Source organism: Bombus pyrosoma, linkage group LG13, assembly GCF_014825855.1.
Source record: "Bombus pyrosoma isolate SC7728 linkage group LG13, ASM1482585v1, whole genome shotgun sequence".
Classification (NCBI taxonomy): domain Eukaryota; kingdom Metazoa; phylum Arthropoda; class Insecta; order Hymenoptera; family Apidae; genus Bombus; species Bombus pyrosoma.
This window is the reverse complement of record NC_057782.1, coordinates 5,950,968-5,978,029: the sequence shown is the minus strand read 5'-3', so window position 1 is coordinate 5,978,029 and position 27,062 is coordinate 5,950,968. Positions and strand designations below refer to the sequence as shown.

At 38.3% G+C, this 27,062-nt stretch overlaps 1 protein-coding gene across 1 annotated transcript in view; it reads right to left on the bottom strand.

Annotated features, from left to right (window-relative positions):
- The window catches only part of LOC122574252 (neuroendocrine convertase 1-like), a 29,421-nt gene extending 2,802 nt beyond the window's left edge, over positions 1-26,619 (bottom strand). Inside the window, exons 1-12 of the mRNA XM_043741622.1 lie at positions 26,506-26,619; positions 26,253-26,418; positions 10,059-10,163; positions 9,598-9,831; positions 9,245-9,391; positions 8,536-8,602; positions 7,649-7,920; positions 6,802-7,014; positions 6,037-6,137; positions 4,999-5,064; positions 2,110-2,262; positions 184-353 (exon numbers count right to left, since the gene is read on the bottom strand). Coding sequence (XP_043597557.1) covers positions 184-353; positions 2,110-2,262; positions 4,999-5,064; positions 6,037-6,137; positions 6,802-7,014; positions 7,649-7,920; positions 8,536-8,602; positions 9,245-9,391; positions 9,598-9,831; positions 10,059-10,163; positions 26,253-26,418; positions 26,506-26,513 — 1,702 coding nt within the window. The 5' untranslated portion in view covers positions 26,514-26,619. The remainder of the gene's footprint in view (positions 1-183; positions 354-2,109; positions 2,263-4,998; positions 5,065-6,036; positions 6,138-6,801; positions 7,015-7,648; positions 7,921-8,535; positions 8,603-9,244; positions 9,392-9,597; positions 9,832-10,058; positions 10,164-26,252; positions 26,419-26,505) is intronic.
- Between the last annotated feature and the right edge of the window lie 443 nt (positions 26,620-27,062).

Below are 27,062 nucleotides of genomic sequence, written 5' to 3'. Positions count from 1 at the left end.
ATACTGCAACAAGAATAATATTCACGGTCTATTCGAATTGTACCAGATATTCAAATATCTAGGATATCTCTATATATTCGAAGCGATTATTTTCTTGGATAAATTTTTTTTATCTCGAGTGTTTCATAGCATGTAAACAAATATTAGAGACGAGTTAAGCTGACACAAATGAAAAGTGCATACCTGAGGGCGCAGTCAGATACATCTGAAGTGCACCACGAAGACTGTACTCGAGGCTGACCTCGATTTCCACGTGTTCCAAAAACGTAATCTCGTTTCCTTCCGATCGACACTCGTTCTCCGTCTCGAATCGTAACCGCCTGGTATTTCCATAAGCCAACTCCTTGTCGATTCTAAGCCAAACGGAATATTTTCTTATACATGTGTGAGTAAATTGTGGGTTGCTTCCGGACACATCCGTGTCTTGTCAATAGAACATGTTGAAGCTTTCTGGAATATCGATTATCAAGATCGAAGCACGTTCTATCTCGATAGTCATAAGTCTTTAAATGTCATTTGATAATTACATGAGATATTAATTAAATGTACAGTTCTACATATCGTAGAACGAGAAAATTATGGAAATTCCAGTGGAACTCTTTCTGGAGGTAAATACAGAGCAATGAATATGTCAGTCTGGACTATTGCGAGCATTTCGAGAATCGATTACGTTTTAATTTGATAATTATTGTAGAAATAGCATCAGATATGAGATAGTTAAATAACAATCGTAAATATTTGAAAATAAGAGAATTTTTTATATTGATATTGGAGTAGAATTTTGCAAAGGAAGTGCAATGGTATGAAAACGTTAATAGCTTCGACGAGCTATCGAAATATTCTAATTTTCATTTGATAATTAAGTTACAATGTTGTTGAAACAACAGCCATAAATATTTTAGGATAAGAAAGTTGTTGACGTTGAAATTTCAGTAGAATACTTTTTTAGAAGAAATGTGACATGAAAATGTTAAGTTGTAAATTTGCAAAAAATGTTGGCTGCACTCTGTAGTGTGTCAGAACATATTTAGTTGAAAGGAGGAGACGGGTCTACTTCTTATCTGAAGAAACAGTAAACTGACGGGTAAGGAATGTACGAGAAGTCCTCGAGACGTTCCACTTTTTCGACTATGCTTCCCTTACAGTGCAGCAACGAATGAGTGAAGAGCACTTTCCCGTATGTTGAGTTTAACGACGTAAAAAGTCACCGGGCTTTGCTGCGCTTTTTAAAGGACCAAGGACACAATCTGAGTATCAGCTCAAGCTCTGATTGCATGAAACTGCTTGCGACGTAATTCGTGTCTCTGTTTTCTACCTGAGAGAAGTACACGCCCTGCATTCCCTGAGGAAACAAGCATCTTTTAATATTCTTCAATTGGAAAAAATGATAAAAGTATAACTTCCTTTCATGGAACCGAGGACGACGAGTAACTCGTTCCTGTTCTTTGATACAACAATTTTCTTATTTATAAATCTCTCTAGAATGAATTTTAATTAGATTTAAAGTTTTGTCGGGATTAAATCGAGAACTAAATTTTTGTGTTTGTTGACTTTTAAATCTATGATTAATAGATCACCGGATTAACTAGTTAAAGGGCATCGATTAGTAATGGAAGAGTGATTAAATTTTCATGAAGTCGAAGTCGAGATGTAATGCATGTAAAAGTTGGCGCAATAGTGGGTGGAAATACCAGATCCTCAAGCTGGGAAGCTTGTTTTAGTATTCAAAGTTCACGATGTTTAAAACAGCGTACAGAATTACGTTTTAACCGTGGTAATCTAAATGGATCCTGTGTGCTACGTTCTACGTACGCTTGCGTAGTATTTGCATGTAGCCCGTTCAGCTACAACGGAACACGTACACATTATCGATTAACGAACACGTAGATATCTATGTCACATACTGTAAATTTGACTAATTTTTTAACCGTAATTTTACGCAGACACATTTTAATACGAAATACGGTTTAATATATGTTTGAATTCGTGCTAATTCCCTTTCGAATATGAAGAAAATGTTGAATCGCTGAAATACTCCTTTATGATAAATACAATTATTTTTGTAAGCGATGAAAGTCAAGAACGAAATTTTCTCGCAATTCTACTTACGATTTAGCGAATTCCACTTTACAGATGGTTTTGTCCGGTACAGTAGTCCAGTTGTAACTGGCCGACACTAAAGCGTGCGCGTTCATAAGTCCAAATCCGAAACGTGAGTTGAACCAAAATCCAGCAGAGTTTCTGAACCACCCTGGATTCTTCCTGAAAGTTGATGCAATTACGGGGTCTGCCAGCGCGAAAGAAAGAACGTCCAACGTAAAATGATACGGTTCCCGACGTAGGTTGGTGTAATCCCTTTTTACACGCGGCAAAGAACCTCCATTTTGCTAGGGAAACACTCGCCGGTAATTCTATTTCCTTCTCTTCCTTTCAAAAATCCAATATTCGTTTCTAAATTGTTCCCGGAATTTTTGTGTTTTTACATTAAGATTTTCTGAGGATTATTTTACTTAATACGCAAAAGCGTCCAAGATATCCATAGTAGATTCCAGTTATATCCATAGTAAATCATAATAGTAATCAGTAGTAAATAGTAGTAGTCATCATGGTAATCAGAGATTGATAAAAGTCTCAACCATGTCCATAAAAATTTGATTTTTCATAAAAACCCGCAGCGACGATGCAATGATCGATAATCTATGACTTTAACAAACATCGATTTAGCCGACTAACGATTTTATTTAAGCAACATCGATACAGAATAAGGCATTGTTGGTCGCATTTCGCTGAGAGCCCGATACAATCGCGCAATCAGGTCACTGAATTCGACGTATCGCACCAGCTCTTTGAACGACGTGAATGAAGTTCTTGACATGAAATTCTCGACATGAAGAACATTCTTAATAAATCCAAACTTACGTGTATATTTTTTGGCATCATTTTAATCCTCTACTTATTTTTTCGTGTCAAAATAATGTAACTACCTCGTTTATCGTCGAGCACGATAAGATCAGAATAAAATCACAGTTATTATTATGAACTAATTTATTACATAGTTTATTATGCATAAAAAGGAAAGCTCGAATGATGCAAGCACATCTTGACCCTGACTGTTGATCAGGTGCGCGTAACAGCACAGAAGCCGTGGCATTTGTCTTTAGCGAAGAAAGAAACGATCTCTGCTTCTTGTTCGTTTCACTGCAATTATCGTTTCTCGTTGAAACAGCACGACCTACATTTCCTCTCCGTCGCGGAACGAATAAGAATGACACAATGCTTCAATCCAGCGACGGTTCGCGGTGCCCAAGGAGAAAAACGAGATCGACTTGGGCTTCCTATATCGCGAAAAAGTTTTTTTCATAACCTGGGGAATTCGGCGAGATATTTTCCCCGAATAATCCAATGATACGTCCAGATAGCGACACCGCGATCTGCTTGAAATTGGATAAACATTTCGGTGGATATAAATGTAGTGCAGTTAATTAAAATCGATCACAATTATCGTTAAACGGTGTTCCGATAAAATTCGCGAATTGGAGCTAGGACTGGCGTTCTAGTGGTTTTAATTCTCTGACGGTATAGCAAACTAGCTATTTGCGAATACTGATTCAAGCCGATTTTGTAATCCAAGCTTATATGTATCGTTACACTTGAAGTCTGCATAATAATATATCTGTTTAAAAGAGGACACTTGTGAAAAAATGGGATATACAGATTAGCTTTATACCGTATCAAAAACTGAAAACTACTGTTAAGGGGAAAGCATATCAAAATAACATAAAGATAAAAATGTAAACGCGTGTCGTAAACAGCATTTCATATGAATAATTTCAACAATATTTTCAAGCAATTATATCAAATATTTTGAAAGAAATTTTCAAGTATGTATTACATCGAAGTCGTATGAAGCTATCATTATTTCAAAGAAACAGAATAGAACATAGAATATGATAATTTCTTATTGGACGTGTTCATGTTTTTCTATACCGAGTTCGAGAATTTTATGACACCATTTATATACACTGCATGCTTGTCGCTTTGATTTACGATATCCCAAAAATGACGAATTTAACATACTTCATAGGTAGAAAGAAGTACATCTTTTACAGTGATGTTTCAAATCGATAGCTTGACCATTTCGAAAATATAAAACATCAAACTTAGAATGAAAACGTAGAGGGTCATGAATGGCATGCACAAATAACGTTGACCTACATTTTCTCCCGGAAATACGTACGACGTAAGTAGTATTAACGAAAAACCGCATTAGCGCCTGTCACTGACCAGAGCACGCGGCGTGGCAGTGGGATAGGTCATGGCGATGGTGCGAGCGAGAACTTGGGCTGTGTGACAAGGACAGCGATAGCGTTGCATTAAAAATTACGTTTCTCTTCAACCGATGGTATCTTATCGAATACAGGAAGTGATATCGACATGAATAAGAAAAGGAATCAAAGAGAAAGGTTCGCAGTTTCTAAGAATATCGATTAGATTATTCAGATATGGGTCGTTTCTGAACTATGGAAATTTAAGGTTTTGGAAATTTTGATATATCGAGTTGGAATATAAATTCGTTCCGTTCCTATCTCTATTTGCAAACGGAGAAAACGAGGCAAGTGAAGAGCACGGGGAAAAGTATGATAAGTACGTTTTTGTTAATTTTTTAACTTTAATGTGACTGCATGACTAAAACGGATATATTTTGATATGAAATGGCTAAATGTGAAAAGAACCAGATCCAGACAGAAATACGGTCATTAAGATAACTCGTATTTTTATATCATCAGTATTTGAATGTTTCTTACTAGTTTAGTATTATTGCAAGCTATATTTTTGAATTCACATATTTTTAAATTATATGTTTAGACTTAAAATCAAATAAAATCGCAATTTTCGTGATATGGAATTAATTGATTACGTATCCGATTTAAAAATTGTTAGTCTTTAAAGGATACATGTTACAGATGCATGTTACAGTTTAATATAATGTTAACATACCTGAGTGGATTATATTCTGACGTCCAAGCGATGAGATGCTGCACGTCCCTCCAGGTTAAATCTTTGCTTCAAGGACAATACATAAATTATTCTGATGGTTGCAACTATGTTTCGAAGAAGTACTTGTAGCGTGTGAATGATGGAATATTTCGTAATCTGATTGGGACAAGTTAGATCGGTCCAAGACAGGAAAATAGCCTAAAGTGTTTTTCTGAGCTGCTTAAAACAACCCTTGGGAAACGTTGATGTCGGCAAGTTTCGTAGTTTCATAGACGAAACGAACACGTGGTTTGTTTGAAATTTTCTTGACGGTCGAGATAACGATAAGTTTTTAATCGAGTTCCGTATTATGTTAATTCCGCATGGATGGATTTATGCTACGAGCGTTTCCTCCTCGGAGCCACAGATTTCCGGTAACAACGTTTTCATAAATGAGAAAGAGATTAGGGGAATCTGTGGTGAATAAATATCGAATACGGAAAGGAACTCTTCTTTCCTCCTGCCTTTCGTTTTAACTTTGCTGATGGCGTATTTATGTATTTCACATATATATTAATTAAATACAGATATATAGAAGAGAGATATAAGAAAGAAAAGGAAATTGGCAAAAGAACAAAAGAAGGAAAGGAAATAAGTAAAATAGCAAAATGAGAGGAACAAAGGAAGAAACGAGAGGAGGAAATGAAAAAATGAACGCAACGAAGGAAATATTTAGTCTGCTAATTCTAAGGTTCAAGCAGAAATGACCAATATCTGCTTGATATAAATCTGCTACACACTATCTCTCTATGCTGTGATGGAACTTTTAGTAACGCGACTTCCTTGGTGCTAATACATGTTCCACTTCGTACAAATATTCAATTCTGCAGACCCATTTAAGGATTGTGCTCGAAGTTACTTGAATCTTAACGAGATTCAACCATAGTCGCGCTAATGCATTTAACGATTTTTCCTGCAAATGTGATGGCCACAACCCGCCTCTAAATAGAACAGATATTTCAATGGGTCCGAGAAAAAAGGAAACTAACGAGCTCGTACTTCACTTGTAAAGCTAAGGCCAGGATTCCTGCAGCTAATGGAGCGGACGCGGAAGTGCCAGTATGACCCGTGGTGCAGGTGTTTCTTAAGTCTGTTGTCGCCTGAAAGCATAAAAAGACAGTTCGTTAAATTATTCCATTAGCTGAATTCCCAGTAGTACTTTCATTCATTCTGATATAATCCAAAATTTCAAACTATTCAATTTCGAACATTTCAAACCCAAAAGGGACATCTAAAATCTTTGAATTATAAAGATCTTGTTTTATCGAGTTTTATTGAGTTTAAGAATGGTTAACATACAGAAATCATTAAAGACCCATCTTACGAGGCATTCACGATCAATATTTTCCGAATTGTAGGTGCTCAGAAAGAACGAATTCAACTTTTAGAGCTTTAGAAATTAATTAATTACCATTTTTTAAATAATTTTATCATTCATTTATCGATTTTCCTTTTCGATTCTTTCTCTGATTTCCGAGGCGAAAATGACACTGTCGTATTTATATTTAATGATACTATTATTCATCATTTGTCTTCTTACAATCATATCATATTATCTTTGGAATTAACTGTATCATCTTCTTGCGATCAATAGTTTTATACAAGTAAGTCATTTCTTTCTTGAGAATTAAACGTTAATTGTGTATTTGTGTAATGAAATTAAGCAATTGACAGAAAGTGAAGTTGATCAGTTGCCTCCTATAGATTTTCAAGTTATCAAGTTTCAATTGTAGTAGAAAATGAGACATGTACAATATCGCTTACTATCATTTGATCGTGATAAGCGCCACTGCTATACGTGGTCGCCAACGTTGCGGGACAGCTTTCACCGTACCATGGAAATCTTCCAGTTTGACTAGCAGATCCCACAGCGATGGTATAAATGCTTCCTACGTATCCGTCACATCCGCAGTCGTCCGATCTCAATCCCCCATTCCCGGAAGCCCACACGTAAATGCTACCTCTGCCGCCTCTGCCCTGAATAATCGTGTCAAATCAATAACTTTAAGAAGCCGCGTACTACATGCGTTATTATCTTTATCCAGCATGAAAACGATATTTTTACGCGTATCAGATAAAATGACGTTATCACGAGGGATCGTTTGATAAATATCCACCCACGACATAAATATGCATCGAGGCCTATGCTTCTCGACCTTTCGCACGATCTATTCTACATGAATATTTAATTGTTCACTACCACGCCGTGTATTTTCTACCTGCTTCGTGACACCCATTTATGGCGTATCTCGTATATTCTCATATAGAATTAATTAGAATTGCAGGAAACTTTTTAGTCCGGATGAAAAAGTAAGATTTTTATGATGATGAATTTTCATTGTTTCCACCAGTTTGCCAGGTGACGAAGAAAATATTCTTCCTGGTGGGCGTGTTATAATGACGACGTTAATACAACTTTCTCGTTTCAAGGTAATTAACGTTCCAAGTAATTAGAAACTCTTGATCTATGCCGAGAGTGACACAAAGCGTCTCGAGCTCTCGTTGCTGTTCGCTAACTCGACTCATCCGTCTATGATTAAACGAAAACGTTCAGTTTCAAAGAGTTAAGTTTCGATTCGCTTTATCCCTCCCCTTTTATCTCTATACTCGCCATAGCGATACCACGTTCGAGAGCTTCGCTGGCCAGCCTGCCAGGAGCTTCTAGACTTTTCCCATCGTCGGCTGGCCCCCACGAGGCCGTGTAAATGTCTACCAGTTCCGGTTTGTATCCTAGCGCTTCTCCCTCAACGCGATCGTTTACCAAACCATCGAGCAACTTGATGCCGCCGATTGAAGCCTCGAAAGCGATGCCCACGCCGCATTTCCGATTGTTAGCTTCCATTGCTATTTCCCCTGCGCATCTCGTTCCATGGCCGTTCGCCCCTGAGGACGCGTTGAATAATTGTTACGCGCGAAAAAGTAACGTTTGATGGAATTACGCGCGAGAAGAAAAATTCTTATAGGAAACGTGATTTGTGCTGATTAGACGGATGTTTATTTGAATGTCTAGTCTTTCTACCTTCTCTAGGCCATTCTTGATTAAATCCTATTTTTTGATCGTTATAATTTTAGTAAGTTTCTATGCTTTGTTGCTATGATAGACGAGATCTTAGAGTATTAAGTTGTTTTTGTTTGATAAAACGGGGGCAAGGTTAAAGTATGAAAATTGGAGGATTACTGCAGAGATATTATGTTCCTGGTAAATCTTGATAAACCTTCTTGGCGATGCAAATCTTCTGATATGACGTATAAAGTTACGGTATAAACTTTGCTGATCGCGTAAATCTTACGATGTGACGCATAAAGTCACGTATTTAGTTTGTATAATAAATGGTGGGAAGAATGTGAGCTCAACCAAAAGCTATAATTTTGTTTCCACCTTTTGTATTTATCGTGATAGGATTGTAATACTACTTCAGGATAATCTGTATAATATATATTCACTGAAAACGTATATCGGAGTTAAGCGTATAAGCGATTTAATCTGATAATTCATACCTGATAATTCGTATCGTGGCAAAGGATCATCGTCAGCCTCGTTTACATCGTAACTAATATCAGGATCCTAGATCAGCAGATTCATAAAATTAATTAGTAAACCACTACATAATGATCTTGGTAGATGAAAGAGCAAAAATAGAAATCTTGTAACGCTGGAAGGTTATCCTGGATTAAATTTCACCTCGAGCGAAGTTTTTTTTTAACATTATCGTTTTACAATAAATTTTCTATTTTTCATCTAACGCTAGGTGGTAATAATTCAATTTCACTTTTTTATTTAATTTCATTTGTTAGACTTTATTGATTTCTAAAATAAAAAAGACGTACTCTCTCTCTCTCTCTCTCTCTCTGGGATGAAATTTCAATCACGATGGAATTAACACGATTTCTTTTGACGGTAGCTTTTAAGAGTTAAAAAATTCAGGATTAAAAAAGGATTTAAAAAAGGGTTAAAAATTTCAAATCAAAGGATGCAATTTTAAAAGTCCACTCTCGGTCGCCTATGAAATAGAAAATGTAGCTAATATCAGAATTGTAGCATTAATTAAATAAATTGATTATAAGATTAATTGACAAGCTAAAAGTCGTTGATAGAAGTAAAAAAATAGAAAATATCCAAAAAATTACAGGGTGCGATTTTAAATGATCCCTCTCGTCATCTATGAGCTAAAAAGAGTAGCTCAAAGCAAAGTTTCTCGCTACTCACGTAGTTATTTCGCAAATCATCGTGGGTATATTCCAACCCATCGTCCAAAACTGCGATTCTCACGCCTCGACCAGTTACCCCCAGTCGATAGAGGGACAGTACGTTCAGATCCAGCTTAGGGAGAGCTTTGTTCGATCTCGTGTCTTGCTGCAACAGTTGATAAGGAAGCCTTGTCTTATCGTCAGATAACAAAGTCATCCACTAAACGTTTTACCAACAATCCCTTTTTATTGATTTCACTTACTATTGATTTCTTTCTACATGTTTCTTCCTGTCTTTTTTGTATTATTTTTCCTACATTTGCAAGCAATTTTTACGCAACTTTTAAGGATATTTTGAATGAGTTTAATTACCAGGTACCATTCTTGATCCCAAAGTTCGTCATTGAACATCAGTCTAGAGTCTTGAGGATCTTCCTGCCAAAATTCTTGCCAATCTTCGTCGTCCTCCTTGATGCTATTCAAATGATACTGATCTACCTCCAGTCTCTTCTCCCTTATCAGTGGTTTCTCCGAGTCGAAGCTAGATAATGGCACGTAACCGCGCTTGTGTCGCTCGATCGTTTTCTGCTGGTCTGCCCAAATAATCTTCAAAATTGAAAAATCGTGTTGGTAGAACATAATATCGTAGTTTAAAAAAAATGTAACTCTGGAATTATCACTAGGATTAAAGCTTGTATCAAAACTAACGAAATAAAGCGTGAAAAGATATATAAATGGATGAAAAGTATAATATAACGCAAGTAGAGAATAATGTTTTATCCATATGTTTTATTAAAAAAATCAATGAAATTCTAAAAAAATCTATCCATTACCTTGCTGCTTGAATTTAGTGGTTTTGTTAACCAAACTCCACCCCTTTTCTTCTGACCACCATTGCCATCTTTGAGCCATATATACGTATCCTCGAAGCCCAAGACCTGAACGAAGAACCTCGTATGGAAAGATCGGAAAGATTGCAATTTCGGCAGAAAAATTTAAATTAACGTGACGCTAGGCATGGTAGTGGCTTCATAAAAATTTAAATTAACGTGATGGTGACGTGCAGTGCTGCGTATTGCTTTCATCTAGCAGTAGTTCTTTTATTTCGATTTTTTATGTTCCCAATTCGATAATCGTGTAACACGACTCTGTACCACATTGCGGCAGCATTTTTCGAGCCAAAAATTTAATAAAATACCTGAAACGAGATCGCGTTTAAATTTTCGAAACGACCACAAAAATGAAACTCGCAAATTTTTACAAATTCACAGGAAAATAGCTGTTGTCTGAATACTCTAAATTTTTCTACGAAGATCACAAGGGAAAATATGATGAGCATAATTTTGTAGATTTTCTGATTCTCGTGTTATTTAATTACTACAAAGAGAAAATGACATTTAGTAAAAAACGGGGCCTGAAAACTGTTGCAATATGTATGTACACGTATAGCTATAAACATATGCGTATAAATATACGCTCATGCATCGGAAGAACATAAATGTGTACGTATATATACCGCGATCTTTTATGCCTATGAGGAAGGAGTGTGCCCATCTGTGCAAATAGTCGACGTCCCTAACTGAGAGTATGAAAAATATGTACCTGGTTTATTTATTTCGACGCTTGGTTAGAAATCAATGATATTCACAAATTCTTCCCCTTTGTCTATAATAATTTTGTCAAAAAATATACACATATACAGTGTGATCTGCAGCTGTAGTAATCAGTGATATCAATTAGGGAAAAGTCGATACAGGAATCGATTCTAGAACCGTTTCGAAAGCGATATAGAATCGGAAGAGCAACGTGTATGGGATCAATATGGGAACTGAAATAGAAACCATAATCGAAATCGATAATAGTTGGAAATTTCAGTTTTTCGTGACAGTTATTACGGATAAAAAGGTTCTTCGTAACTATTTTAATCAGAATCTTTACATAACAGCTTCAAGCAGTTATTTTCCCAACTATTTCAAGCCTCCCTTTTACTAAAAAGTTTTGATAATATATAGTTGGTTGGTAAGATATTGGATTTTAAAATTACTTGCATGTAAAAAACTAGACACGTGACTTATCATACTTTTCTGCGTTGTCTTTGCACGAATGACTGTACGTAAACTGGACTCTATAGAACGAGCCGCCGGCCGCTACCCTTCTGACTGAGCACGCAGGGTGCTTGAGCGGCGAGGGTGCGCCGCGACGTCGCAACGATTCAGCCCTTCGAACGATCGAATGGGACGCTTCGAATAGGATAGCATGAACAGAAGGTTGGTGTCGTCTTAACTTCAACAGGAGATAGATAGACAGATAGAGTGGAACAGATGAAAGGGCTTTGAGGGAGCGTCGAACGTCTAAAATGGGGTATAACGTTATTATTATCCAAGTGCTACGTGTTGGTGGTATTTTTGTATGGTATCTCTGGTATTTGATGTCGCTTCTTCCTCATATGAAAAGGGAAAGACCCGGTCAGAGCCTCGATATTTCCATAACGAGCGAAGTCTGTTTTTTATTTTCGATCCACCTCCTGATAGTTGGATTTTCCTACTGGCTGCTCCTGATAGTTTATCGATCCACGAGCTCCCCTGATTGATGATTGTAGTGGTAACTGCGTGTGCTGGCGCAATAGGGCGCGACGCATGGACATACGTGCACGGGGTGACGAGGAGCTGCAGGTGCAAAATGGTTTATGACTTATGGCCGCAGAAAGAAAATGAATGGAAAAGTTGAATGGACTTTCTTGGCTCGCAATTCCTATTTAACGCGTTGGTCGATCACTGATTCTGGTTGATCCATGATTTCGTAAGGATTGAACGTATACTATTGTGCAGAAATATTTGTAGTCAATTTGTAGGAACGATGATCGAATTTTATTAATGTTTACGAGTTAATGATGATTTAATGATTTATTCTAACAATATTATATTGTATTATTTGTGGTGTACACTAACATATAAATTTACTCTTTAAATATCACTGCTTGTATTGGCATAAATAGTTCTTTCATCAATTTAGAGGATCTTCCTTAACTGTCTCATAATTCAGAAATTAAAGAATCCGGAAATAAATAATTTATTGTGCAACGAAATAGTTCTGCGAAGTTTAACATTTAAGAGTACTGGTTGTATTGTATCATGTCAGCATTTAAAAATTAATTTAATCGCGTCATGATATTATACGAAAATTGTGAAGAGGAAAATCATTGTGGTTTAATTTATCTAAAAAGCTGCGCGATTAAAATACACCGTGTCAAGGATAATCAACTGTCGGTATATTTCTACAGGGTCACATACGAAGTATAAAATATAATTGAACCGAATATCGTATCTTTTTTTCATGCAAATACCAAAGCAAAGTATTGGCGCATCGCCAAACAACATGTCCATATTGTGAACGTTACGAATATGTCAATTACAAATATTACAGCAGTTCATGGATTACGAACGTTGCATAAATCGAGCGTATCTGCGCGAGCAGATGTGTATCTCCTCTCTTTGCCGATGTAACGTCATATCTCGTTACATCGTGCTAGATCATTTCCATATTTGCATCGTTTCAATGGACGTCACGATTAAAAACCTCGTTCGTCACCGGCAGCAGCGAAAAAGCATAGGAAAATGAACTGTCAGTAGTCGAAATATTTCTCCGCATTATCAAATAGCTGTATATTTTCGTGGAATCAAAAATCACACGATTTGAAACGTGAAAAAAAAGAGAAAAATGACAAACAGCGAGTCACTGCCATGCCATCTCATCGTACATATCATTCGTAGTTTTTCATCCGTAATGTTGCCCGGTTAATTAACGGTCAAAGATATTTGCAAATACGCGTTCATACTTTATAGAACGCTCGCAACACCAAGCTGTGGATAACACGACCAATTTGATAATGAAAAAAAACAACGAACGGTTCGCGATTAGTATGTTTCGCGCGATATTACCGCGGACGTCGCGTGGTGGCGCGATACCCTCAAAAGTGACCCCAATTTTCATCGAATAACGTCGACAGGGAAAACAAAGGCCGGAAAAATCCACGAAGCCTGTTATGAAACAATAATCCAGCATTTGGCTTTGCTTGGCCCATGGAGAAAATATACCTATAATCCAGTATCCATTATATTTGAAATGTATTCAGCCAGAGGGAATGAATCCGACCGGTCGTTGCCATCGAACTAAACGATAAACGGCTGAATATCCTCGACGACGGACGCGCTTGTTTTTTTGTATTTTCCTTTTTATTCGCTTGTCTCTCTCTTTCCCTCCCTCTTACTCTGTCTCTGTCTCTATCTGTTTTATTTTTATTGTTTTTTTTTGTATTTTTGGGAGGCTGGTGGAAGGAGAGAACAATTCAGTTTGGACGCGAGGATAAAAACGGTCGTACGTGCGAACGATCGCACGTGATGGCGTAAGCAGCTACCGATTTTTATGCCACTGGCCCCGGTACATCGATGTTATCACGATTTCCGGCGCCAGTAGGAAGTCGAAGCGCGGCAATTTACATCCACGACACCTCCGTGTCCCGCAAATAATTTCGCCACGGCATTTCAGAAGATTTATGGAGCCGATTTTCGGTCATTCGACGTCCTCGTTCGCTTCAAGTCGCCACGTATCATGGATTTCTCGTTTCCGACTAGATGTTTTATCCCATTGGCTTTATCTTCAACCTGCTGAAGAATGGACGGTGCTTCTAATCATGACTTTTCCAGGTTAATCTCCGATTCTTTCCTCTTTGCGATGCTCTATTCATCCTGCGTTTGGAATTAGGAATGCGAAGCTGCAGCAATTCTTCATTTTTTTTTTTTACTGTACGAAGATTAGAAGGACCCGACGAGTTAAATTTCCTATCTTTTACAGGGGATCATTTTTGAAAATCAGTACGTTGTCATCGATCCCGTGTTACTAAAATTCTTCTTTTCTTTTCTAATTGACTTTAGAATCAAACATATGCCTTTTCATGTGTCCACAATTTTGTCTATTTTTGAAAGACTTATGTCAGACTCGTGACTCTGTTATATTAAAGTCTTTCTGTTTAGATATAGATTTATTAAAATCTCGTTGTTTAATCGTAAAACAACATTAAAATAAGAAAATCGACAGAAACATACGTATCATATGTTCCACCGTGTCTCATACGATATGAATTAAACCCCGAAGAATCTTTCCCCTAATTCCTCCAATTCCAAAGTCTGGATGTCCATCAAGGTCAGCTCTTGAACAAGAGGCTAACCTTAAAATGGGACACGTACAACATGGCTCGCTTTAAATTCCACGTGGGAACGCTTCAAACTCGAATCTGTCTGTTACGTGATAATGGTTCGATTCCCTTCGTCCCGGTGGCAATCGACGCTTGGTGCTGCCCAAAACTACCCTCGAGACGAGCTCTTCTATTCCCCTTGTGTTTGTTAGCCTGCCAGATGAAAACCAGCCACCGATTCTATCGTTCGTCTACGTGAAACGAACGAGACCTGAGAGATAGAGGACAAGAAATCAGAGTCGCTCATTACTCGACGATCAGCGATTCCTCGTATCGATCGGTCAAATTACGCCCGGCTGTCTTCTCTCTGTGGGAAAATCCACGAGCTCCAGGCTATCCAGGTCGGTTTGTAACAGTCTTCTCGCGCAAACGACTGATACTATATGCGCCAGGAGTGAAGGTACGAGAAGAGAGGGAGACGAGGTAATAACAGGAGGAAGGGAGAGTATTTTCGCAGTCCATTTGTTTTGATCGGATTTCCAACTGTCTCTGGTAATCCCGCGGCAGTAAGCTCCCGCAGGCATCGCCACGTTTCAATGAAAACCCTAACGTTTCTGTTCTACCGTGGAACAGAAACACCTTTCGTGTAACATCCACGGGGGACGTGTACCTCGCGCATCCCTTCGCTTGTACGGTCGTTGTTTGCGAACTGGTTTTGTTGTTACTTTTCGTTTCGAGTTGTGTTACCTTGTTCTTTCGACTAGGAGAAGTTTTAGTGCGTTTGAACGATGATAGTGATTTTTTCATAATTTGAAAACAAGACTCTTTTGAGCGTAAATTAAATGATTGACTCTTTAATTACTGTTTGTTCAGCATCTCACGTAACAGCATCATGTAATAAAATGTAACATGGTAAACGTTCCTCTCGTTTGCCTCTTCATTTTCATACTACAAAGTAAAATATTCAACAGTCGTGACGAAGTCGAGGAAGTTCCTGTTAGACGGGGATTAAAACGTAATCTGGATAAATTCAAAGGAGAAATACCGTGGAAGAAAAAGTTATTTTAAATCTTATCGCGTGTGTGGAATATTAACTGGCACAGTTCGCTTGCAATTAAAAATGTTAAAGAATGAAATACTCAGAAAGTAAATGAATTTACGTACAAATTAGTAACTGGTAAAAGAGATACGATGTAACAACAGATTTCTGTAATATACGTAATATCCAGTACATACGACTGTCTAAACGATTCCACAGTTGAACGCAAAGTTTCTTATACCCGCGAGTTGCGGAAATGCTACAAATTTCACAGATATTGCGCTCGTACCGCGCCATTTACCATCCCGGTATAATAATCGCTTGTATATCGTTCAACGTCGTAGGTGGCTCGAGCTTATAACGCTCTACCCGGTGCGTGTTTCTCGAGATTACGCTCTCTCCCTGCCACTTAAGCACGCTAAATTCAATTATATACATTGAATTCCACGATGGAAATGGTAATTTCGTGGCACGAAAGTTTGCAGATCCTCGAATGGAAACGGATGCTCACAGTATTTACCTATCAATATGTAACTTCACGAATATCGACCGTGATAATGACAATGCTTATGCGAGAAAACAATCTTCAAGATTGGTGTCTGCGAACAAGCAACGCGGATATGTATCGCGTAGATTTGTGTGTGAGCCTCGTAAAAATTCGAATCGAGGGTACGAGCATCTCGAGAATGAAGAAAGAAATAGTGAAAACTCGTTGGACTTATGGGAACGCTGCAGTCGATTTCATCTGCCTGGTTAGCTATACCGATGGCTACTGTGCGAACAATCGCGAAAATGAATTTTTGTACGTGTAGCATAGAAATTGTTAAACATAACATTTATTAGAATCGATCCGATCGTTGGAAGAAATATTTCTTAATACCATCAAAAATGAGAAAGACAATTCGGTTCCAACTGAAACGCTATGTAATATGAATTCTTCTATCCTGGAATATAACCGGATTTAAAGGCAAAGTATATTTCGTTCGATCCTTGTTTTTCGTTCTTTGTAATTGTTGAAACGAAAGAAAAGTTGGCCAGTGTACTTTCTGGATTGAAAAAGTTTATTCTCTGATGAAACTAGGTTAAAATTAGAATTGAAAAAGTTGTCGATTTAGGTGAGATCATGGTGTCTCACCATGGATCGTCCATTTGTAGCAGGGAGCGCGTCCAGGGGCCCATATAATGCGTGGGAAATTGAATTAGCAAAGGCAATCTTCGAAACTACGCTACGTCAAACCCGGCTACGTCAAAATCAAAGTTTTAATTGAAATCAACGCCGTAACCAGCGTCACGTGAATTTGGTCAAAGAGGGTCCGGACTAGTTTCATATACTCGATCTCACTTAACTCTTGAACCTATTAGTGCCGTATCGATTATGTTATGTATCGGAATTATGTGGCTGACACGCCGTGCTACCCATAAGTGTGCACGTAAACTAATACGTAATTTCGCAGCAATATAGGCGTGGGAAATACCTGTCTGCCACACGAGTCGATCATAACGTTGTCACGCATCGATCTTTTCCAAAGCTTTCGGTTCTCCAGATATGCTGACAATTACGCGTAAAAAGTTAAAACATCAATTTCCTACAGAGCATTGTATACATAAAATTAATTAAACTGTGTAGTTGTACAAAAATCGTGAGCACGTCTTTTTATGCGAACAAAACGTATTTATTAACAACGTGACATTATTTTCCTTCTTGCACAACGTTGATGGTGTCCAAGTGAAAATTCTGAAAATCCCGAAAGGTGGAATTAGCTTGTGCATTTAAAAAGAACTCCAAATATCTAAGATGATAAAATCAAACGCGTCATGTATGAATGGAACATGAAATTAATATCGCAAACTGGCCTAAAAAATACTTCCCTGTGTTGCAAACACGTAAAAATATACGGTGCTTCTTGCTACATATTTCTTAACGTATATTTGCAAACTAAACTTTTGCGTGCATTACGATTTTGCATGGCTTCTGCTGTTTGTTATTTACTACTTTTACTATTTGTATTGCTCGGTTATGGTAATGTAATTGGCAAACAGTGCTTGAGAAATGAATAAATACCAATGCAATATAATATTTGTCATCGGGTCCATTGAACGGTGCACGATCGAGTCGATGATAAGAAATATCGAGAGCGAAGTTTCCCGGAAATCAGAGATCAAATATCAGGATCTACTTGAACCGAGATTAAACCTTTTCGAAGGTAGGAAGCTAACGAAGGCGAGCACCGAGCGGCAGGTCGCTATGACATCTGTCAACCCCCGTAACGTGGAAGTTCATTATGGCGTTCAGCAGAGGACGCCATATCATTTATTTCAATTACTGCCAAAAGCTGAAGCTGAATCGGCAAAACCTTCGCATCCGCTTCGATCATTTATGAACGTACCGTCATTAATGCCTCTACCACGAGGGAAGGTCGTTAAAACTGTCATAGTCACGCTACTCGTCTTTGAAACATTTTTGTTTCGATCCTAGAACACTCGTGTTACGTCTCATCGTAGTTGATCGTTTTCGTATTTTAATCAAAGACTAATTCGTCCCTTTGTAACTCTCTTTGTCAGGGACGAGTTTACACCGTGTCATTGGTGTTCAAAATTGAATGTCGCAGCGATAAAGAGGCATTTCCAATATTCGAATTGTATTTATTGGAAGAGGAAGAGAGGCACGACAAGACACTTCTATTTGTAGCAAAAACGTGATTTGATTTCGATTGATTTTGCCTTGACTTTTGCCGCTTTACGTAAATTACTCGAAAGTGACGCTACCTCTTTATTGTAACAGTCCCTTCAATTTTTGCTCCGAGCTTACGGTACACGTAACGCGCTTCGTAGCAGTTTGTCTCTTATTTTAACCAAAGATTAATTCGTTTCTTTGTAATTCTCGTTTCTGTCAGGAACAAGTTTATATTGTCCCATTGATGAATAAACATGAGAATTCTTAGTATCTTATGAGTATGAATATGCTGAAATTTGATGAACCTTTCATTTTACAAAAGACTCGGTTTTACAAAGACTGATTGTCGTTTCACAGGGTGGTTAATTACTTTCCAAAATTTCCACACTTAACGATACATGTGTTAACGATACAGAGTAATTACGCGTATTACATGCTGCACGAAGTTGTTGTTGTTGATAACTCCGAAACTGTGACGTTCAACGTATTCTATTAAAATTCGAACGTTTAATAAATTTTGTCAGCGATCTAGTTCCATTCAACGGTATTCTCCATTTATTGTAGTACGATTCCTACTGTCGCTCGATTATAAAGGAAATAAAGAAAACACTGTTCCCTCGGCCTGTTCCGGAAATTAATGTTAGGAAATTCATTCCAACAGTTTCATAACAGCTTCTCGATAACTGGATTTCAATTTGCCCGGAGGCCAGGCTTGATTGAGCAATCTCGTGCCTTTATAATATAGGGTGTCCGCGTAAGATATATGATAAACCTGAGTAACTTAGACGTACACAAGTTTCACTGCGAGTAATTAACTGGCTTATCGGATTTTCTGCTTCCTGTGCATAGGTAGGCGACAGATTATAACGAAAATGCGGGTCACACGTTAAAAATGTCGTTTGCGTTTCTTCGTTAAAGCAAATTGTTATCTCAATCGTTCTTAATGCAACTATAAAACTAGTGGCGTATTGTGCGCCATGCGATGCCTATCAAACGAGTCATTCGGAATAAAAATAGACTGGGTCACGTTTCTTCTAAATATGAATTTATACATGAACTCGGTATACTACTACTCGTCATTCGATACAATTAATGTAAGAGCAGTGTCAAGATAAATAATTTCATTTCTATCGTGACCGTTATAATATATGATTTTGTCGTAGCATTAATTTATTTCAGTAAGCTGGATTAGCCGTAGAAAAGTGGAAGAATTCGTCTTTCTTGAATCAAAGACAGATAGCATTTGTGTTTACGCGTGCCTTCAACAAGAAATTACTATTACTCATTGTCAGAATATTGGAGGCAGTGCGCTTTTGCATACACAATGGTACAAATTTAAGAGACGACGTAACTTCTGCGCCCAATGATGAAATCAATTTTATTTTTATCAAACAAGTAGTATTAGAAAAGCAGTTGCTGAAGTAAGATCGGGTAGAAGGAATATCGCAGAATGTTGGGTAGAATCCAAAAGTATTGCGAAGTAAGAGAAGAGTAAAATAAGTATCCCAGAAATGGGACCATCGAAACTTCGAAATATGAATTTCCGAAGATTGTCTTTTAATTAAAAACGGTACCGTATGTGCAAAGGCAATTGAATTACAATTCTTGGAAAATTTTCCAAACTTGACTTGTCTATGGACGTGTTGCGCACGAAGATGGTACGTTGTATTTCGAAGAGAAAAATCAACGAAATTTCATACGTCGTCGCGTCGCCAAGATCCTGGATAGGCAACGTTATATCAAATGGTCGAAAGCTTTCGAGGCTACGACGGCAGTTCGTTTTCGAGCCCGATGAATAATTACTTTTTCCCTATTCCACGTCTGTCAGTCACTCAGTTCCAGGCATGTAGCTGTTACCTGAACGGACGTAAACGCGAGAAAATCCCAGAAAATTTAGGCGACTCTCTGCTCAATTCTCTATCAGACTGTCGAATAAAGCACTATGATAATCGATAAATATACAATCGTTGGCAATAATGAAGTATAGAATAGTTTGTTTAAATATGTAATGCTGGAAGAAATATCGAGATTTCAAATTTTAGTAACGCCGTAAGAATATAATTCTTACAATATGAATGTAAACGTGACACGAAATTTGGCAACCCAATTAAGAAGTTATTCAGAGGAGAATTCCAGATCGAGTTGTCTCTACGATATGTTCCCTTTCAATTCGCGTGATCTATTAGCTATAATGTACGACAGTCGGAGAAAAATAGCGGTTGCTGGATGTTACGTTTCGCTGCCAAATCGATGGCATCTAAGTGTCCTCTTATAATCGTTTAGCAATAGAACGTCACGACTGGAGCGATTTACGGAAGATTGATCATCAACCCAGTGCCGCGTAACTATCAGCCTTCTCATTCGAAATTATTCGAATCATAGAATCAATACGCTACGAATAAAGAATAACAGATTTGTATTAAACTAACTAGAAAACAGAAACATTGAAATCACTGAATTCGTATATTAAACATCAATAGATGAGCAGCAATATATTTATTCCAATTTTACTTGGCATAAATTTCACGCTTCTATCGCTACTAGCTTTCTGCTATTAATTTACTTCCAATCGAAAATTACGAAAGCCACTCGCTCAAACCTTATCTCGACCAAAAGACCGAATAACCCAATTCCAAGATTACCACCGTCGACACCGACGTTCGTGTTAGGTCAGTAGTAAAAAAAGAGCTCGATTCGAACGGCTTTTCGCTACGTCGTTCTACCCTTTTTCTCCCTTTGAGACCGAGAGACCACGTGAGCTTAATTATACGAAATAATTACACGACGTGACTGGAAAATAAACGAGCGAGCGAGGGCATGTGAATCGTGCTCGCCATGGATTGCGGTCGGCCGCGAGGCTGCTTGTGCAGCTGCAACTGCGCCAGTCGGCTTTCGTGGCTGCAGCTGCAGGGAAATGCAGTTTCGCGGGCGCAGAAATACAGAGTGCTCGACTGGTTGACGGCACCAGGGGTCAGGAATCGTGGTAAAGCGGTTGAAAAAGGAGAGTCACTCTGTTAGCGTAATTATGCCGCATGCTGCCCACTTGTATTATGCCGGTTGATGTTCAGAAAAAACACACGTCACTTTTCGTAGGCACGAAAAATGATTATGGTAATTGCGACGATCACGGCGAGGTAGTGCCCTTCTCAACTCGTCTGGGACGTCTTGCTGGAAAAGTGGATCAAACTTTTGATGCGTGTGCCGAGCGTAGGGAAATTCTGTGGAGCATGGATGCTCAAGAGTTTGTGCACACGCGCGTTTCTTTCACGAGGGTAAACGCTCGTTCGGCGACGGGGTTGCTGCAATTTCATGCGGGTCCATGTAGGTCACCTTCCTTATTGGTAAAGAAGAGAGTTAAAAAGTATGGCTGAAGAAGAACGCCTTTAAGAACGTTGTACGTACTTACACTGTCAAGTAGAAGTATAGGGATGGTTGTTTGTTTTTGATGGAATGTAATTTACATAGAAAATTATCGGTAAGAAAATCTAGAAGACAAGTTGGCTTAGTTTTTGAGATCATTTTCGTTGGAGAACACGTTGCGATCTGTTCATACTTCCTTCTTGGATCTGAAATCCCTTTTATTTACTGCATTTGTCCTGTTCTTTTCTTAGAGTAGCTTTTTAGAATACACGATTATAACTATGAATATAATATTTGACTGTGTCGTATCTCAAGATTTAACTCTGTTCAATACACTTTAAAAACAGGGAATATACATAATTCAACACAATGGGCGTATCATTTCTATAGCTTCCAACAATTCCTCCTTTCTTTTTTAATAATTCTCGGGAAAAATCCGTTCTCCGCGAAACGACACAGCGCACAAAATACTTTATCTTATCTTATTACATTGATACTCCCGCAACAAATTCTCGTCCATCGACGCTTTTAGACAAAGCATACACCCTTATCGTGCTACTCGATTTAAGAGTTATCGAAGGCATTCACGGCACGGCGCTCGTAAAAAGCTAGATGAAATTCGATTCGCCCTTCTCTCTTACACTTGCATACGCGTGTAGTTACTTTCGCGATACACGTTGCGATACATCGAGTCTACCTTTGGGTGAACGTTCAAAGAGAGACAGCACGAGCGAAAAGTCACCGTTATTCGAAGATCACGGGCGCGTCTCAATTTCCTCGAAAGAAGTTTTCGCTTTGTGGCCCCAGTCAAATACGCGTGGAAAGAGAGGGTTGCCGTTCACTCTAGAAATTTTCCCAGCTTCCCGAGCCTTTGAACGTGGATCCCGTACATTTTACCAAGCAAGCTCTCCCCCTCCCCCTCCTCCCTACCGTGTTCCCGTTGGCCTGGTAAATCTGCGCGAAAGCGTAAACGTATTTCAGGCCTTCGAGATCCAGCGAGACGTGAATGTAGCGGGGAAGCGTCGAAAAAGTGCGGCCAAATCGTTTCCCCACGGCACACGGATCGCTGCAAAGAGATTATCTCGGTAAGCAAGCCTCACGAACCATTTGATCGCTCGTTCCAGCCATTCTCTCCCTCCGTTTCCGCGTCGAGATTCACCGAGACATCGGCCAGATCTCGTTCCCCGGTTTCTTCTTCCCGTTCCATCTTCCTTCTCCTTCTATCTTTCTATATTTCTTCTCGTCTCGTCTCTTCCCCTCGTTCGTGCACTTTGCAAAACGAGTTCTGCCTTGAGATCAAGTCGCGCGAGAGAAAACGTCCCACCGACCAAGAAGATATCCCCGGACGTATTTTCTCCCTTTTGCCTCTGGACCAACCGATGTTTAGCCGATCGTCTCGTTTCCTCGTCCCTTATGTACGTAAGCTAACCCCATTCTTCTGGCGATGCATCGCGATTGCATCGACCAGAAAAACGTTTCGGAAACGATTTTTAGGGTCGACGTTTAGAGTGTGAAGTTTAATAAAAAAGTGATAACAATATTGCCTTTTCACTGTGTTCGTTTTTCCTCTTTTAGCTTGGGGAGTTGTATGTCAAGGGATTATAGATAGATAGTTTTAAGCCAGATTTACGACGTGGGCGTGATATCATTGCTATTCTTGCGTTCTAGATTTCTTAATTATGCGGTTTAGTCACTTCTCGGAACTTGGTATATTTGACTCCCTCTTTTTTAAAGAGCTTCATTTTTACATTAAAAATACAATATTTCTTTAGTTCAATTTACTTGCTCTTTAAATTTGTGAGAAAACAATTTTTGTCAATTTTCTGATCTTTATGTCAATTGGTGACTAAAAAGAAGTATTCTAATATGAAATAATCGAATGACGGCTAAATAGATTCCAAGATACGTAGATAGTTTCCATGTAGGTTTGGTCGACGACATACTATATTAAGAAATTGTTCTGTGAGAAACGAGAAACTTATCACTCTCTTCACCTGCGGTTTTCATTACTAACGTCATAATTACTGCATTTAATGCGTCGTGTATTTCGTCGCCACTCAATTATATTCATTTTTGTTAAGGAAACAGAGGTCCGAAAAAACGTTCGCCGTTCCGGCGAAATTACATCGCGCCAACCGAACTGGAATTATATGTAAATATTATTTGTCGATAAAAGGTTGGAGGCTGCGACAGCAGAAATATCGCGTCCTCCCGCGGATTGACGGAATCCCGGTGAACGATCGACGGGAAAATATTCCCGCGAAACGTTTGCTCAAGGTATTTGAATTACTATTGCAATTTTGTAGCAACAATTACGCTTTGAAAATTCTCGGCAAGGAAATATCCTCTTTAAACTACTAATGAAATAGAATAATTTCATCCGCGTTTCAATGAATCTCTACAAATATTCTCGAGCCGGTTTCTCAAGAGACGACCACTATCACCCCCTCTCCTCATCACCCATTTCTTTCTTTGGTTGCTGACCAGTAAGCCTTGCAACCCTTGTCTTGTTAACTGACCACAAATTCTTAGAAGTACGGTGCGTAGTTTTCAACTAACAATATAATATATGAAAATAAGGAAACATAAATATTTCCCTCTACTGAAGACTACTATCATCCCCTTCTCGCCACCTCGGTCGCTGGCTACTAAGCCTTGCAAGTTTTATCTCGCCAGCTGGCCGCGAATTCTCAGAAACATGACGCGTAGCGTTCAACTTATAATATAATATATGAAAATAAGGAAACATGAATGTTTCATTATTTTAAAAGAGCAGTACTGTCTTGTTTATGTTATGAGCGAATCTTGGACGCATGTTTGCAAAACCCTAATGAGTTCGCTTGAAGAATTCGTGGCATTCTTTTGGAATGGATATTATTCCAGCATCGCCGTAGGAACCGTCACCCACGATTCACGGTTTTAACAACAACGTTTTAAAGCGAATCCTCGACTCTCTTGAAACATGAGGTTTGCGTCACGCGTGAAATGGAGCGAACGCGTTTTGCGCCGCTGTTTAACGAACACTTGAGATTAGAGTGACTCGTTGCGGATTATCGGAACGTGTAAAACATCTGTTTGTACACCGCACATGTTACCGTTCATCCGTTTCTCGTCCTATTAATTAGTTTCGTTTGATGTTCGGTACTTGAGCCTTTCTCCGATGGCGCTTGTATATTTCATATTGTACGTTTAATTACTTGTAACTCGATATGCATGGAACGTTTCTAAATATACTATACATATAGAATGATCGTAACTAATCCACTAACCGAGTCGTTTCTTAAAAGGAAACTTCTGAAATCGTTGAGTCAAGTATTAATAAAAATCAATGCTGGTTAAGTAAATGTTAAATGTTCTCGCTAAATGAAAAATAATGGATGAAAATAAAAAAGATATAATAGAAATTAATTATATTATTGCAAGCATGGCAGTCTTAAACTAGCCATACAAGTGACTAGTATTGACTTTATATAGGAATTAATTACTTAAATATTAGTTAAACTTAATTTGTTAGAAGTAATAAGATAATTAAGAGAAGATTCAGCACTGATACAATTCCAAATTTTTGGCCAATGAAAATCGGCATTAATTTTGCTAGAAACACTTAGATTCTATTAGCTTTATTTATTATTTAGATTTATTAGATTCTATTAATTGCAAAGAGGAGATACCTACAACTGACCATTTTAATATGTTCGGTAGTTCCAGCGTTAAACACCGAATCATCACGAGCTTTTCAATATTTGAGAAACAATTTCTCGAAATCTCTGTTGAAACAACAGAGATTTCAAAGGTTTAATCTGATGCTTTTGCCAGTGTACATTTTACGATGATTGAATTCAGAAGACATTCAACGGGCTCACAAATCCGTCGGTTTTGTTTTCGTCGATTTGCCGACGAATAATTTCGGTTTCGCGGCAATAAATTCGCTGCCAGTCCTTTCTCCCTACCGTTCAACGAGAAGGAAGTTCGTTCGCGACTACTTCTGTCTGAGATAAACACGAAAGTTAAGTTACAATGGCGGGATACTCTGGTCGAAGTTAAACTGGAATTGGGCGTTGCACAAGTGGCTAACAATAAGTTATTAAGCAGTTGTTCAAGTTTTAATTGCATCTCGCAATGCCCTGTGTTCAGAGGGATAGAAAGCTGTTCTACCTAACGTTGACGAACTTATTCCCGGAATTACCGGTGAATATTCTATGGAACAGCGACTCCCACGCTTTTTTCTCTATTCTGTTTCACACCCATTCTATCTTCAAATATTAACTCACTCGACCACGCGTCCCCTGCAAAATTAAACCGCTGCCCACATAAAAAAGTGAATATCTCGTGTAGTTTTCACCGACTATCTTTCCGATTTTCCATTCGTTGGAATAATTCAAATACTTGATTCGACGTAAAGTGATAACTCGATGCGAAATCGTTACTTATCTGAAGCTTTATAAGTGTAAAAGATAGATACGTGATATACAAAAATATACAGAATATTCAAAGTAACGCAGTTGTTACGATATTGGAATCTCTCAGAAGCCAAACTGAACAATTCCATTACAGAATTCTAAGGTAAAATGAAGCAGTATTTGCAACATCATCCTTTTACTCTGCTTTGCAATTTATGTTGATAATCGATCAATATGGTTTCGAAACAGCCCATTTAATAGGTGAAACGTATCATTATTTAGCTTACACTTATTTAGTTGTATTTGTAGTATAATTACAAGGAAGGAATATCGTTTATCTAAAAATTTGATCGATTGACATACCGGTCCGAGATGCCTGTATCCACTCTGCAACGCCAAAAGAGACGCAACTTGGGGCCCACCTTGAATTCTGACCACCCATTCCTCTCGATGATTATCACCATCAACCACTATACTTGTTGCAAGCTTATTCAGGATGATCGAAAAGATAACGAGCCAAAAGTATACACTGTGGACATGAATTCACTCGTCACAGACACTTATCTGTAATATTATGAGAGACACTTTGTGTTACGATTTAAAACTGATCAGATACCTAGCCATATCGGTAGTTGAATTCGCGTAATTAACACTCTCGATGCAATTAGAGGATTTTTATTTTACATTTTCTTTCACTTGATTTCTCTGGAAGAACAATCGCTGTAACGAAGTTCCCTCGGTGACTATTGGATCTCGAATGACAAGTGATCGGACAGTGTGTGTGACAATTAGTTCCGATCCTTCTTTTTGCTTGTAGGGGAGCTCACATTCCCCACCAGGTCTGGCAGGTAAACGGGGAAGGGTCACGCACGTGATAACGCAAACAAGGTACGATTAGGGACGAAGAGTGATTGCCTGTCTGTTTTAAAAAGACACCATTTATCCCGTTTCTGTCCTTTTTCCACCCTCTTATTTAACGGAACTTCGAATCCAATAAATGGTTCTATTGTAATCTTGCATACAATGAAACATTTTCTGAACTATCTGTTTTTTTATAACTCGTTATAAAACACATTGTTATTATAATTGTATAATGTTGTAGTATTTATGCTACCTATTAACTGTTAGAATTCGTTAAATATATTTCTCTGTGCATAAATATCGTGATACTTC